This window comes from Canis lupus, chromosome 13 (genome assembly GCF_003254725.2).
Source record: "Canis lupus dingo isolate Sandy chromosome 13, ASM325472v2, whole genome shotgun sequence".
NCBI classification, from domain to species: domain Eukaryota; kingdom Metazoa; phylum Chordata; class Mammalia; order Carnivora; family Canidae; genus Canis; species Canis lupus.
The window spans coordinates 36,231,805-36,245,763 of record NC_064255.1 but is presented as its reverse complement, the minus strand read 5'-3'; the positions used below and the strand labels follow the sequence as shown (position 1 = coordinate 36,245,763).

Below are 13,959 nucleotides of genomic sequence, written 5' to 3'. Positions count from 1 at the left end.
CATCCCCTGGCGTGGTCCCTCGCAAGGGTGGAGCTGGAGGGACCCTGCGCAGAGGCGTCGAGCGGGGAGCGAGCTGGCGCTGGCCCGCAGCACCCGCCTCCCCGTGGGCAGTGGGGTCAGCAGCCCCAGGTTGCCCAGGGCCCCCTCCCCAAACGCCTTCTGGGCAGGGAGGGCTGCGGGGTGGGGAGGGCTGCAGGGATGAAGTGGCCGGAGGCCTGCCTGGGCCCACAGCGCCATCTGCCGGCCACATGGGGAGGGACAGGCGGGCACCTCCCTGCCAGCCCCGCCTGCCCCCTAGGAGTGGCGTGAGGGTCCACGGGGCACCCCGACCCTGTGTGACCTCCCGCCCACCTCCCCTCTCTGGGCTTCAGCCCCGTCCGGGGTGGTGAGCGCTCCCAGGCAGGGAGCCCGCATCCCTCAGAGGCGGTGCCCCTGGTGCAAGGATGCCCTGGGTCTCAGCAGGGGCACCAGGCATGACCCAGCCGGCAGCAGTTCGACCCTGACAGCTGGCCATGTTGGTGGTGAGCAGTGGGGAGAGGGACAGATGTCAGCTCCCAGGTCACAGCCCGTGACCTCCCCGCGTCCCCCAGAGCAGAGGAGGGTCCACAGGGAGGCTCATCCATTCCCACCGCCCCGGTGTGAAGATCAAATTCCCAGGCATCTAGTCTGGCCTGAACCTGCAGGGACCGGAGTGTGCCCCCTCGGAAGCGGCTCCTTCATCGTACCTGGCCAGGGCTTGCCGGAAGGTTCTCCCTCAGAGAGGAGGCTGCAGAAAAGTGGATTAGCCCAGGGCGTGGCCGGAACCCGCAAAGGCCCAAAGGGGCCAGAATCTGCAGGGCCCCAGGCTTGTCCCCTCCTCTGTCGCCTCCCCCCTGCCTGGACCCTTAAAGGGGGATGGGCAGCCCTAGGGGCCCCCCTCCCAACCCCAAGGTCTAGTCTTGGCCCCAGTTGCAAATTCCCAAGTGGGGGAGACACGGGTTGGCCCATGCTGCGCAACCAGCCTGGCAAACATCTACAAGGGAGCTCTCTGAAGAGAAAGGGGGGCCCCACTTGTGCCTCATGGGCGGCCATGGGGTCCCCCCGCTGGGGCTAATCTCCTGCCACGGGCATCCCTGCAGTGCAGAGTCCCACAGAGGTGCAGGATGGCTCCCCGCAGACAGATCCCTGGCTGTCAATAACCCCTAGGGCACAGTGAAATCTAGTCGAATGATCCGGAAGTGATGAGTTCGGGGTATGTGTCACCTGTTTGTCATACAACGCATTTCGTGGTGAGCTTCTGTGGCTGTGCTTAACAACCAGCTCTCAAGATTCCTGGAAATTTGGGAACAGACATGAGAGCCTTTGAGAGGGCAGCTGCAGCACACCCCTGGCCAAGGCCACCAGGTGCCCCAGGCACACTCCAGAGGCATCAGAGGATGAGTCTCAGAGAAGGGGCGCCCGCCCCCCCAAACACCTGCCTGGCAGCTTTGCAGGGTCCGGCTTTCCAGGCACCTGCCCTCACAAACGAGCGCATGGGCCTAGTTCTCCGCCCTTCGGGGCTCTGGGAGGGAGCCAGTGAGGCTCAGGGTTTCCAGCAAGACCCTTCCCATTTCAGAGCTTCAGCTCTGGGCCTTGGGGGGAATCCGGGCTCTGTTGTGCACCGAACACATCTCACAGAAAACCCGAAGCCCCTGGGGGGAGGAGGGCACAGTCAGCCCGGTTTGGGCAAAGCTCACAGCTTCAGACAAGTCAGTCCCAGAGCTGGAGTCTGAACCCCGGGGGATGCCCACGGCCTCAGGGGTGAGCGGGGGCTGTCTGTCGTCTATGAGGCCTCCCCCAGCAGGGCCCTGGTCGCAGACACATGGCTGTTTCCGGGGTGCAGGGCTGCATGCACCATGTGGCTGCAGGGGCTTGAGCCCGGGGGCCGGCTGGGCAGGGGGAGCCACGCCTGGGGCTGGAGGTGGCTGGTCAGCGTCCCAGCAGTCCCTCGCTCCAAGGGGAGCCCCACCCGTAGGGCTTCCAGCAGCCGAGTATGGTGACAAGGGGCCGTGCTGGGACCCCGCTCTCTCCACGGCCTTGCAGCTGGACTGTGGCGCCGGGTGATGGGAGGCCATAACCTAATTCCCACTCTCCCTGGAACAGAACATGGGCTGGTTATCCGTTGCTGGGTAACAAATGACCCTGAGACCCAGTGGCTTCAAACAACACACATTTACTACCTCACAGTTTCTTAGGTCAGGAATCCAGGCTTGGGGCAGCTGGGCCTGGGGGTCTCAGGGTCCCTCGGAAGCCAGAGACAGAGGGGCCGAGCCCGAGGTCACATGCAGAATGCAGGTACACGCAGGGACTGTGCCCAGAACAGGGCCCAGGTCCACAGCACTGGCCCTGGGAAGCCCACGGGCACTGGGACCATTGTGACCTCAGGGGTGAGGTCAAGGCTGGCCGGGGCGGGGGAGGGGGACACCCGGAGATAGGGCTGCCCCACCCAGGACAAAGCTCACTCCTGGGGCCTGTGGGTTCTCCAAAGGTATCCCAACATGGACGGGCAGCATTCTGAAAAGTCACAGAGCGACACCACGGCTGATAGGACGTCATCAGCCATGTCCCAGAACCCCAGGGCAGCCCAGCGCCAGGCTGGAACACGTGGGAACCCAGAAGGGGATGCCCCATGCCCTGCTTCCCACAGGTACCCTGGCTTCTCTGTCTTTCAGGAGAGCACCTCCCTGCAGGGCAGCGAGGGGCACCCCCGGGGGCGCATCTGGGGGCTGAGCCCAGGCCCTGAGCCAAGGAAGGAGGAGTCCCTGGGGTTGAGCCCCACGTGGCAGCCCTTTGCTTGGTGGAGAGGAGGCTGGGAGGGACGGCATTGCATTCAATACCACTGCTGGTGTGGCCTGGGGGTGGGGGGTGGCCGTGTGTCCCTGGCCCTGTCCACACTGCAGGCGTGAAGGAGGGGACGGGGAAGCTGGGCTGACACTATCCCCCTGCTTCCCTGAGCCTCAGCTTCCTATCTGCAGAATGGACAGTAGTGCAAAGACGGGCGCATCCTGAGGAAGGCGCCCCTCGGCCGTCGGGCAGCTCCACCTGCCTGGGCCCCGGGGAGGCCGGTGGGGGTGCAGGTCAGAGGCCGGCAGGCGCCCTCCCCTGCCAGCTCAGACCCCACCCCCACCCCGGGCACCCTCCGTGGGCCCCCGGGGCGGGCCCGGCTCTCCCGACTATCCCCGGCGGGTTCCGGAGCAGGATTCCCGTGAGGGGCGCCCATCGTGGCGGGCTGTTCCAGAAGGAGCAGCTTCGTACCTGCTTTGAACTCAGTTATTTTGATCTGCGCGCAGTTGCCTCCATGTGTGTGTTGTCAGGCCCGTCTCCTCCTTTGCCACATCTTGGATCATCACTTCTAAGGCGAGAAAACGCTCCCCTCTGCAGCTGTTTGCTTGACTATGCTTCTGTCGTTTTTCTGTATTTAAAAATATATTCAGTTTTGGTCGTCAGAGGGCTAGGATGCCATTTTAGGGCAGGATACGGGGCCAAGTGCTTGCGGGTGACACTGAGCAGCCCGAGGTCCCCCCTGCATGCGGAGGGGAGCAGGGCCCCAACCCGTGGCAGCAGCCAGCCTCCGTCGGAAAGGCCGCGCTTCCTGGGAGCGGCAGGGAAGTGGCTGGTTTGTGCGAGGCGGTAGGAAGGTTCAAGTGTGCCCTGAGCCCCGCCAGCCACCATCCCACCATCCCACCATCCTGGGACAGGTCACTGGGCCTGTCTGGGTCTCCGCACAGCGTGGGGTGGGTGTGCGAGGACCGCGTGGAGTATGATGAGGTGGGGGCGGAGGGTGGGAGGTGAGGGGACGAGAGGGGCGCCCATCGCTCTCCGGCAGGACGGTCTATGCAGCCGGGGCAAGGGCCCCCCTCCCTGAAGGCCTCCGTCCACACAGCGCTCATCCTCCTCCCACCCAGCGCCCCCACACCAGGCACCCCACTGGCTGGGGCTCCCCGCCCAGGCTCGTCTAGCACAGCCCCACAGCTTGTGCAAACCCTGTCCCTGCTCAGCTTCTCCATCTCACAGGGTCTGCCCATCGCCTCCGCCCTAGAACGCGAGCACGACGAGGAAGGGTGTTCTGTGTGTTTCGTTCAGACGGCCCCCAGGGCCCGGAGCAGTGCCTGGCACACAGAAGCATTTAATAAGTGCTCACCGAGGGGATGACAGCAGGAAGGGCCGAGGCTGCCCTGTGCTCTGCGGAGGGCTCCGCAGCCACCCCCGGCCAAGGCCCAGCCCGTCTCTGCCCCGACACCCTGTAAACGCCGTCATCCCAACACATGCCCCAGACCCTGCGGGCCTGCTGAGGCCGGGCTGGCCGAGTGGGGAAATGCAACATCCCTGGCAACCCCGGGAGGGTCCCCTGCTTGGCCATCCGGTCACGGGCTCCCACAGAGGCAGATGGCGGGGAGGGTCCTCGGCTTGGGCATGGCTATGGGATGGAGTGAGTGTGAATGCCATCTGGGAAGGGAGCTGGAGGAAGCAGGACTGCCAGCAACAGCTCAGGAGGATGGGAGGACGGGAGGACGGGAGGAGGAGGGTCTCACTGCCTGAGGAAACCCCCCCCATGCCTCAGACTCACCCGCGCACGCGTTCCTTCTGCAGACCCTCACTGATAGCTGCCCCGGGACGTGTTGGGGACCCAGCGACAGACGGCACATCCCCAGGGACACGTGGGGAGGAAAAGGTCCAGAGGGTGGGTCAGCAGTGACACCAGAGTGCAAGGGAGCCAGTCAGCCGGGGAGTCCAGGGGAGGCACCCCCAGCCCCGGGACACTCCTGCCAAGTCCAGGAGGCTAAAGGGTGGGCGTCTGTGCGCTGCCCTGAAGGGACAGGGTGAGAGGAAGAGAAAGGACCCATGCTCTGGGCAGCGGGCCCCTCAGAGCAAAGGCCGACCAGTCAAGGGGGACAGGCCTGGGCAGCTGGAGCCTGGCGAGGGGGCTGCGGGGGGAGAGCTGGCGGCTGCCACAGGGATCGGGATGGACGGACTGTTGCTTTGATACATCGCTCTACCAATCATCCCACAAATGTTTGCTGAGCGCCTGCTGGGTGTGCCAGGCTCCGTCATAGGCCCGAGACAAGACCTAGAGACCCTGCCCGGGGGGCTACCTCCGAGGGGGCAGACCGCCAATCAGCAGTAGATGCAATAAAGTAAGTTGTAAAATGTTACAAGGTTAAGAGTGATGTGGGAAAAACAGAGAGGGGCAGGGGGTGGAGAGGCAGGGCGAGGGGCAGGCTGCAATCTTAAATAAGTTTGTCTAGGAGGTAGTGACTGAGCCAAGACTGGAAGGAGGTGAGAAACTGAGCCAAGGAGCTATCTGGAGGAAGGACGTCGCCCAGACTCAAGGGCCCGCCAGCACAAAGGTCCTGAGGCAGAAACGCGCCTAGTGGTTGGGGGGGGGGGGGGCAGCAGGAGCTCACTGGGGCCGGAATGGCATCAGCAAGAGAAGGCAGGAGGAAATGAGGCCAGAGAGGGGGTGAAATCACCTCTGTTCCTAGATACCCTGCTTTCTTCTCTGTGACGGTATAATTTACGCGCAGTAAGAGTCACCGTGCGTAGTGGACGGCCGTGCAGAGCCTGGACAACGTCACACAGCCGTGAACCCGCCACCACATGCAAAGATCTGAAACAGGTCTAGCTCCCCGGGGTCCCCCATGCCCCTTGCGGCCAGCCCTCCCCCCCAGCTTCCTGTCCCCAGGAAGGGGACCGCTCACCGGTTTCCTGTCGCATGTGACCTTCTTCAGAGAGAGTCAGAAAGATGGGGCGACACGGCGAGGGGCTTTCAGGGCCTGGTTTCGCTCACGTGGCGCATGATGCGGACCATCGCCGCCGTCCTGTTTCTCAGCGATTCATTTCTTTTTTTCGTTGCTGGTCGGGTCAGTACTTCCGTGGGTATAATACACAGTTGATGCAGGTGCCAGAGGACACGTGCGTTTCTTCGGCGTGGGGCTGTCCCACACACAGAGCCGTTAACAAATGCTCGCGTACAGATTTTGTGTGAACGTGGGTTGTTAGGTCACCTGAGCGCACATCGAGGAGTGGAGCAGCAGCGTGGGGTCGTGAGCGTATGTGTGACCTCCCAAGAAAGTGCCGCACCACTTCCCGCATCCTCACCAGCCCTGCGAGAGGCCCGATTACCCACCCGCGCGTAGTATTTCCAGGTTTTTCTTCACTTTTAGCCATCCTAGGAGATGTGTGGTCTTATCCCACTTTGGTTTTGACTTGTCTCCCTCATGAGCAATGACAGGGAGCACTGGTTAGGTGCTTATTTGCCATCGGATTATCTCCTTGGGTGGAACGTCTGTTCAAATCTTTTGTATTTTGTTAGATTGTTTGTGCTTGTGTTTGAGTTTTTGTTTGGTTTCGTGAGTTCTTTATACATCCCGGATACAGTTCTGCATCGGATATGGGACTTGCAAGTATTTCCTCCAAGTCCACAGCTTATCTTTTCATTTTTTTTCTAGGCGTCTTTCAAGAAGCAGAAATTCTTGGGTGGGGGGATGGGGTAATGAGGTGACGGGCATTAAGGAGTGCGCATGCCTCCGCGATGAGATGAGCACTGGGTGTTATACTTTATGTTGGCAAAATGAATCTAAATTAAATTTTTGTTTTTCAAAAAGAAGCAGAAGTTCTTAATTTAACGTTTTTTTTCCTATGGATTATGCTTTTTCGTGTCACATCTAAGAAATCTTTGTCTAACCCACGATCACAAAGATTTTCTCCTACATTTCCTTCTAGAAATTTAGAACTCTAGGTTTTACTTTTAGGTCTGTGATCCATCTTGAGTTAATTTTTGTATAGAGTGTGAAGGATAAATTGAGCATTTTTGCATGTGTACCTCCAATTATTGCACACCATTTGTCGAATACAGTTTCTTAGTTGAATCACTTTTGCACTTTTATCAAAACCCAGTTGACCTTGGGGCCCCTGGCTGGCTCAGTCCATAGAACATGTGACTCTCGATCTCAGGGTTGTGAGTTCAAGTCCCACATTGGATGTGGAGACGACTTTTAAAAATTAAATTAAATTAAATGAATAGAGCTCTGACTTTAAAAAAAAAATCAGCTGGTCTTGTACATGTGAGTCTTTTTCACATTGAATATTTAGATAAATTTTGACAAAACTGACATCATAACAATATTGTTGAACATGATATATCTTTCCACTTGTTGAAGTCTTCTTGATTACTTTCATTGCTAATTTTATATTTTACAGTTCTCAGACCTTGCAATTATTTGCTAGATGTGTACCTAAATATCTCGTGATCTTTAATGCTACTGTATATGGCACCATTTTAATTTCGATTCCCAGTTGCTCAGGGCTAGTATAGAGAAACATGACTGATTATTGTATCCTGACTTTATTTTCACAAATTTGCTGGACTCACTGTTCAGTTCTAGTAGCTTATTTGTAGGTTCTTTGGAATTTTTTAACTAGGTGATAACATCCTAAGTTAAGATAGCTTATTTCTTCCTTTCCAGTCTGCACACTTTTTTTTAAAGATTTTTTATTTATTTATTCATGAGAGACACAGAGAGAGAGCGGGGGCTAGAGACACAGGCAGAGGGAGAAGCAGGCTCCATGCAGGGAGCCCGATGCAGGACTCAATCCCGGGTCTCCAGGATCAGGCCCTGGGCTGAAGGCAGCGCTAAACCGCTGAGCCACCCAGGCTGCCCCAGTCTACACACTTCTAATTTCTTTTCTTACCTGTTTGTATTGACTGAGCCCTCAGTACCAGGTTGAATAGAAGTGGTGAGAACAGACATCCATCCTTCCCTCATTCCCAATGATGTGGGGAAAACATGGATGTCTTCACCACAAAGTATGACATTAGCTGTAGGATTTTTGTGGATGCTTCTTATCAAGTTAAGCAAGTTCTTTTCATTCTTGTCTCTATCGTGAATAGATGTTGAATTTTGTTTTCTTTGCCTATGCTTTCTCTGCATCTACTGAGGTAATTATATGATTTTCTTCTTTCATCTTCCAATATGGTGAGTTACACTGATTTTCAAAAGTTGACCAGCCTTGCATGCCCAGGATAAGGCCCACCTAGTCATGGTAGATGTGCATGTCTATATATTTTGGATTCTTAGATTAAGAATTTCTTTGGTTTTGGTATCAAGTACTAAGGCTCACCTCACTGAATGAGCTAGGAGGCATTCCCTCCTCTTTAATTTTCTACACGAGTTTTATAGCATTGATACCAATTCTTCCTTAAATACTTGGTAGAGTTTAAGAGTAAAGCCACCAGGGCCTAAAGTTTTCTTTGAGGGAAGGCCTTCAACTACAAATCGAATGTTAATCGTAGACAAAGGGCTACTCTGGTTTTTTAGTTCTTCTTAATTTTAAGCTTTGGATTTTATGATTAAGGAACTCATCCATTTTATCTGGGTTGTCAGATTTATTAGTATAGAGTTGTTCATAATATGCTTTCATATCCTTTTAATGTCTGTAAGCTGGATCTTTAATGATGTACCCATCCTCACTCTTGATATTAATAATTTGTGTCTTCTTCCTTTTTGGCCTAATAAAGCTTGATAGAGGTTTGTCAAATGCAGTCATCTCTTCAAAGAGTCAGCTTTTGGTTTCACTGATGTTTCTCTATTATTTTTCTGTTTTCTATTCATTGATTTCTGCTCTACTTTTTATCATTTTCTTTCTTTGGGCTTCATATGCCCCTTTCACCCTAGTTTTTAAGTTTTTCAGACCTCTATTCTTTTCTAATGCTATAGGTTTTCATGCTATAAATTTCCCTCAAAGCACTGCTTTAGCTGCATCTCATGTATTTTTTATATATTGTGTTTTCATTTTCATTCAGTTCAAAATACTTTTTAACTTTCAATTTCTTCTTGACTCATGCATTATTTAAAATTGTTATTTAGTTTCAAAATACTTGGGATTTCCCATCTATCTATCTGTGATTCATTTCTACTTTAATTATATTGTGGTCAAAGTGTATGCTTTGTTTGATCTGAATCCTTTTAAACTTACTGAGACTATTTTATGGCCCAAGAACATGATCTATCTTGGCAGATGTTCCACATCCACTTGAAAAGAATGTGTGTTCTTCTGTTGTTAAATGGAGAGTTTTGTAAATGCCAATTAGATTCCATTTGCTAAGGGTACTGTTCAAATCTTTAATATCCTTAATGATTATCTATCTTCTTGCTCTATCAATTACTGACAGAGGGATGCTGAAATCTTCAACTATGATCCAACTATTCTTCAATTATCTCTCCTTTGAGTTCTATCTTTTTTTGTTTTATATATTTTGAAGCTCTGTTGTTAGGTACATGAACATTTAGAATTGTAAGTCATCTTGGTAAAATGATGCCTTTATCATTATGAATTCATTCTCTTTATCCCTGGTTATGTTATTAGCACCCAATTATACTTTAGCTGACATTAATATAGCCACTCTAATTCTCTTCAGATTATTGTTAGCATGGTATATCATTTTCATCCTTTATTTTTCATTTATTTGTGTCTCTTCCATTTCCAGCATATACCTTATAGGTAGGTTATACTCGGGTCTTGATTTTTTATTCGATTTGACACTCTCTGCTATTTGATTGAGATATTTAAATCATTTACATTTAATGTGACTATTGATATAATTTGGTTTTAATCTACCACCTTGCAATTTATTTTCACTTTGTTTCTTCTTCTGTTTGCTTCTCTTTTCCTCTATATCTTTTGTTGACCTATTAGCTATATATATTTTAGTTTACTCTTTGATTTTTTTAGTGATTGCTTTAGGGCTTATAGTTTACAAGTTTACCATATCTCAGTCTACGTTCAAATGATGTTATGCTACTTTACTTATAGTGTAAGAATCTTACAACATCTTATTTCCATTTCCCTCTGCTGGCCTTTATGGGACTGTTGACATACATTTTACTTCTATATTTGCTTAGGCCCTACAAAGCATTGTTATTTTTACTTTAAACTTGAACAATCAGGAGAAATATTTTACATTCGCCTACATATTTACCATTTCCACTGCTCTTTATTCTTCTGTGTAAGAAAAGAATTTCCATATTTCCATCTGGTATTATTTTCCTTCTCTGACAGACTTCCACAAACATTTCTTATGGTGAAGATCTGCTGATTATAAATTCTTTCAGGTTTAGTGCATATGATAAAGGCTTGGTTTTACTGTCAATTTTTTAAATTTTTTTCTCTGTGTGTAGAATTCTAGTTTGCCAGGTATTTTTTTTCCTCTTAGTGCTTTAAAATGTTGCTCCATTTCTCCTGGCTTGCATTATTTCTGACTATAACTATACTCTTGCTCTTGTCTTAAACTTTTGCCTATAATCCACCTTTTTCCTCTGGCTTTCTTTCTTAAGATTTTCTCTAAGCATTGGCTTTAGGCAATTTTATTTCAAGATCATTTTGTATAGTTTTCTTTATGTTTCTTTCACTTGAGGTTCATTGAGTTTCTTGGATTCGTGGGATTTTTAGTTTTTATTAATTTAGAAACCTCAGATATTATTTCTTCAAATATTATATTCTTTCCCCCTTCTTCCCCCATGAGGATTCACATTACACACACACTATGCCCTTTGAGATTGTTCTACAATTTACTGCTGCTCTGTTCCATTTTTTCCAGCCTTTTTTTCTATTTGTGTTCCATTTTTTTGATAGTTCCTGCTGTAGTGTCTTCAAGTTCGCTGATCTTTGCTTCTACTGTGTCTAATCTGCCCTTAAACTCATCCAGTGTATTAATCTCAAACGTTGTATTCTTCATTTTGTTTTCTTTCCATGTCTCTCCTTACGAAGCTTATGTTTTAATCCATCATGCTGAACATGTTGAATATTGTTACAATAACATTTAATGTCCTTGTCTACTAATTCTATCATTTGTGTCATTTCTTTTTTTTTTTTATTTGTGTCATTTCTGTGTCGCTTTTGATCAATTACTTTTTTTTCTCCTACTTAGGGGTCATATTTTCTTGCTGCCATGTGTGCCTGATAATTTTTCATTTGATGTGAGCAAGACAACAAACCATGAACAAATTCAATAGGTACATTATGTGGTATATCAGAAGGTGGTTCGTCTCTTAACATTTATCCATTAATTTGTTCTACCACATAAGAAATGTATGTCAGATCATGTCACTCAGAACCCTCTATGGTTCCTCACTGCACCCAGGAAAAACCCAAAGTCCTGAAGATGATGAAAACAACACCAGGGCTTCCCTCCAAGATGGAACAACAAGGACTAGATCCCCCCTCCTGCCTTAAATGACTCAAAAATTGAGAAAAAAATATACAAACCCACTAATATCAAACATTAGATATCCTTATGTCCTTATTATATCCTTAACAGCTAGAAAGGACACACCATGACTGTGGTCAGTACTTGGGAACCAGGAACTGAGAGTGAACAAGAAATGAGGTCCCAGAGTGTAGAGTAGAACCCAATCCTGCCAGGAGGATCCAAGAAGTTGTCACCACCCCCTAAATGAAGAATGCCTCCTTTTTTGGACCACTTTGGCAATGGGCACAGTCTAAGGGATTCCTATCCCCATATTTGCAGAAGAAGAGGAGGGGAAGCAGAAGTAGGAAGAAACCAGTTTCAAGGAGCAGATGTCATTTCCTTGTCCCTGCCACATAGTTCTTCTCAGTGTCTCCATCACACACATGTAATTGTTCTCAAGGACCAGGCTGGTGGACTGTGGAGCACAGATGGAGTTATGGTCCAGTGGATCCATTTTCATGGCTCCTGCTCCCACAACTCTTGGATCTCCCTCAAAGGCTCCTCAGTGACATCTGAGTAGCCAGGGCAGTCTCATGTGTGGCCCTGAAAAGACAGGCTCCTCCAGGTCAGTGCAAGAGCTAGAGCTGGGGATGCCATACCTGGAGCCCTCCTGGTCCTGCCAGCCACGTCTATGCCACCAGCCCTTGCTGGGAAGCCAGGCCTCTCCAGGCCCACAGGCAATGCTGCCTACTTACCGGCATCCCCCTCTCCAGGCCCACAGGCAATGCTGCCTACTTAATGGCATCCCCTCCAGACTCCCTCTTTACTCTCCCCCCCTTGGAATTCAGCCAGACTATTAAATAGAAGGACAGACACACCAAAGCATGTTACCAAGCCTGATCCTGACCAACATGGCTCTCAGTGTCTACTGGACTTGCATTCATGAATGCACACAAAGGTGCCCAGATATGTACACCCTGGACTTCTTTTCCATTTCAGAATCTCCTCCCCTATCTCCAGATCCATGAAGGACCTGTCTTGTATGAAGGTACCTCAGGACCCTGCTCACAGGGACAAACAGGCACACCCCACCACCATTCTTCTCTGCAAGTCACGGAGCAGCCAGGCTGCTCTGATGCCCAAGGAGCACAAGATGTTCATGGAGGAAGCCTACAATGCAGGTGATCACCAGCCCTGGGACTCTGCAAGGTAGAGATGGGTGGTCAATAACAGACTCCATCAGGTCCCTCCACTCAAAAAAGTCCTGGGGAATGAGGGCCAGAGGGAATCTACCACCCCCTACCCCACCCCGAGACCTTATAGATGTCAAGGACCTTGTAGACATAATGAGGCTTTCAGCAATGAACCCTATACAACCTCTTTGGCCTCTTCATGCCTCCTGAGGCACCATCCAAAGCCCCAAAATTCCCTCCCTCACACCTCATCTTTCACTTTCTTACCACACCTCTTCACACCTTAGGACCTCAACCTAGGCCTGACCCTCTCACAGGAATGCTGTTCCCCTCATTCAAAGGATGACTTGCCTTCATCCTTCTAGGCAAAGTTAAATTGCCACCTCCACTGAGTAGCCAGTCCTGAATGGCCATCTTTTTTGGGATGTATTGCCCCTCCCCTCTCTGTGTGCCCAGGGCCTTCTATACAACTACAGAACCAAATCCACTGATATTGGGTAGGGCTCCCATGGCTGAAGGCTCCCTCAGAACTGAGCTGGGTCCTGACTCCTCTTTGAGGCCTCATTCACAGTGCTATGACCACAGAGAAGGAACATCATTGAATGTTGAATGACTAAATGGAGGGTGAAGAGGTGAAGGAATGGATAGATGGAGGGACAGTGGGATGGATGGCTAATTTGAGTGGATGAGTGATGGATGGATGGATAGATGGATAAATTTATGAATGGGTGGGTGGATGGACAGGTGGGTAGATAAATTTATGAGCATATGATGGACAGCTAGATGCATTTATTACTGCATGGATTGGTGCGTGAGTGTAAGGATGGACAGAGAAGTGAATGAATAGATGAAATGATGTACAAACAGACATATGGAGGAATGTGTGGGTGGATGGACAAATGGATCAATGGATAGGTAGATGATAGATGATTGGATAAATGGAGGCATGAAAAAGTGGTATAATCAACAAATGGATAGAAATATACATGGGTATATAAAGGTGTGAAACCTGCATGCATTCCTGCTTCCTACCCTATCTCGAACTCCAGGAGGACTGTTTGGATAGTTAGGTGGCCCAGGAATTCCCACTGTGTATGGTTCTTTAGTCCTCATTTTCAGAACACTATTTCCCATTCCTTGGCCCTACCCCCTCCCTGCTCACCTGTCCCTGCTGGCACAATATAACCTTCCCACAGCACTTCCACCCCACACCTTTTTCCATCTCCTTTAGCCATTTGCTTCAAGATGCTCCGTGACCTGAATGGGTCAGATCCCCTCCATCTGAAGTACATCATCAAGAAGATCAAAGGCATGGCTTACAGAGCCCCCAACCTGGTGCTGGAAACCATCCATGACTACTTGGTAGACAATCCAGAGGTGGGAGCTGCTTGGGCCATTGGAGGGTCTGCATGGGGAGTAGTGGGGAGGGCCAGACCTCAAGGCTGGTTCAAATCTTGGCTCTTTGGTGCTGCTAAATTATTTGAGGCAAGTTTATCTCCTCATATGTCCAAGGAGCTAAATGGGGAGGAAGGAAGGTGGGCCATCCTCAGAATAGTCTCA

At 50.4% G+C, this 13,959-nt stretch overlaps 1 protein-coding gene and 1 long non-coding RNA gene across 7 annotated transcripts in view; one reads left to right on the top strand and one right to left on the bottom strand.

Moving 5' to 3' along the window:
- Positions 1–246: 246 nt before the first annotated feature.
- Positions 247–2,659, bottom strand: LOC112662027 (uncharacterized). Its single transcript, XR_003138175.3, has 4 exons — positions 2,199–2,659; positions 1,988–2,112; positions 1,243–1,311; positions 247–766 (listed from the first exon to the last, which is right to left on the bottom strand). It is a non-coding gene; the product is annotated as an uncharacterized LOC112662027 (long non-coding RNA).
- Positions 2,422–13,959, top strand: part of LOC112662024 (maestro heat-like repeat family member 5) — a 70,364-nt gene continuing 58,826 nt past the window's right edge. For all 6 annotated transcript variants that reach the window (XM_025450313.3, XM_049093147.1, XM_049093146.1 and 3 more), the window contains exons 1-3: positions 2,422–2,665; positions 12,206–12,387; positions 13,631–13,776. In XM_025450313.3, the coding sequence (XP_025306098.3) occupies positions 2,517–2,665; positions 12,206–12,387; positions 13,631–13,776 (477 nt within the window). In that variant the 5' untranslated portion in view covers positions 2,422–2,516. The remainder of the gene's footprint in view (positions 2,666–12,205; positions 12,388–13,630; positions 13,777–13,959) is intronic.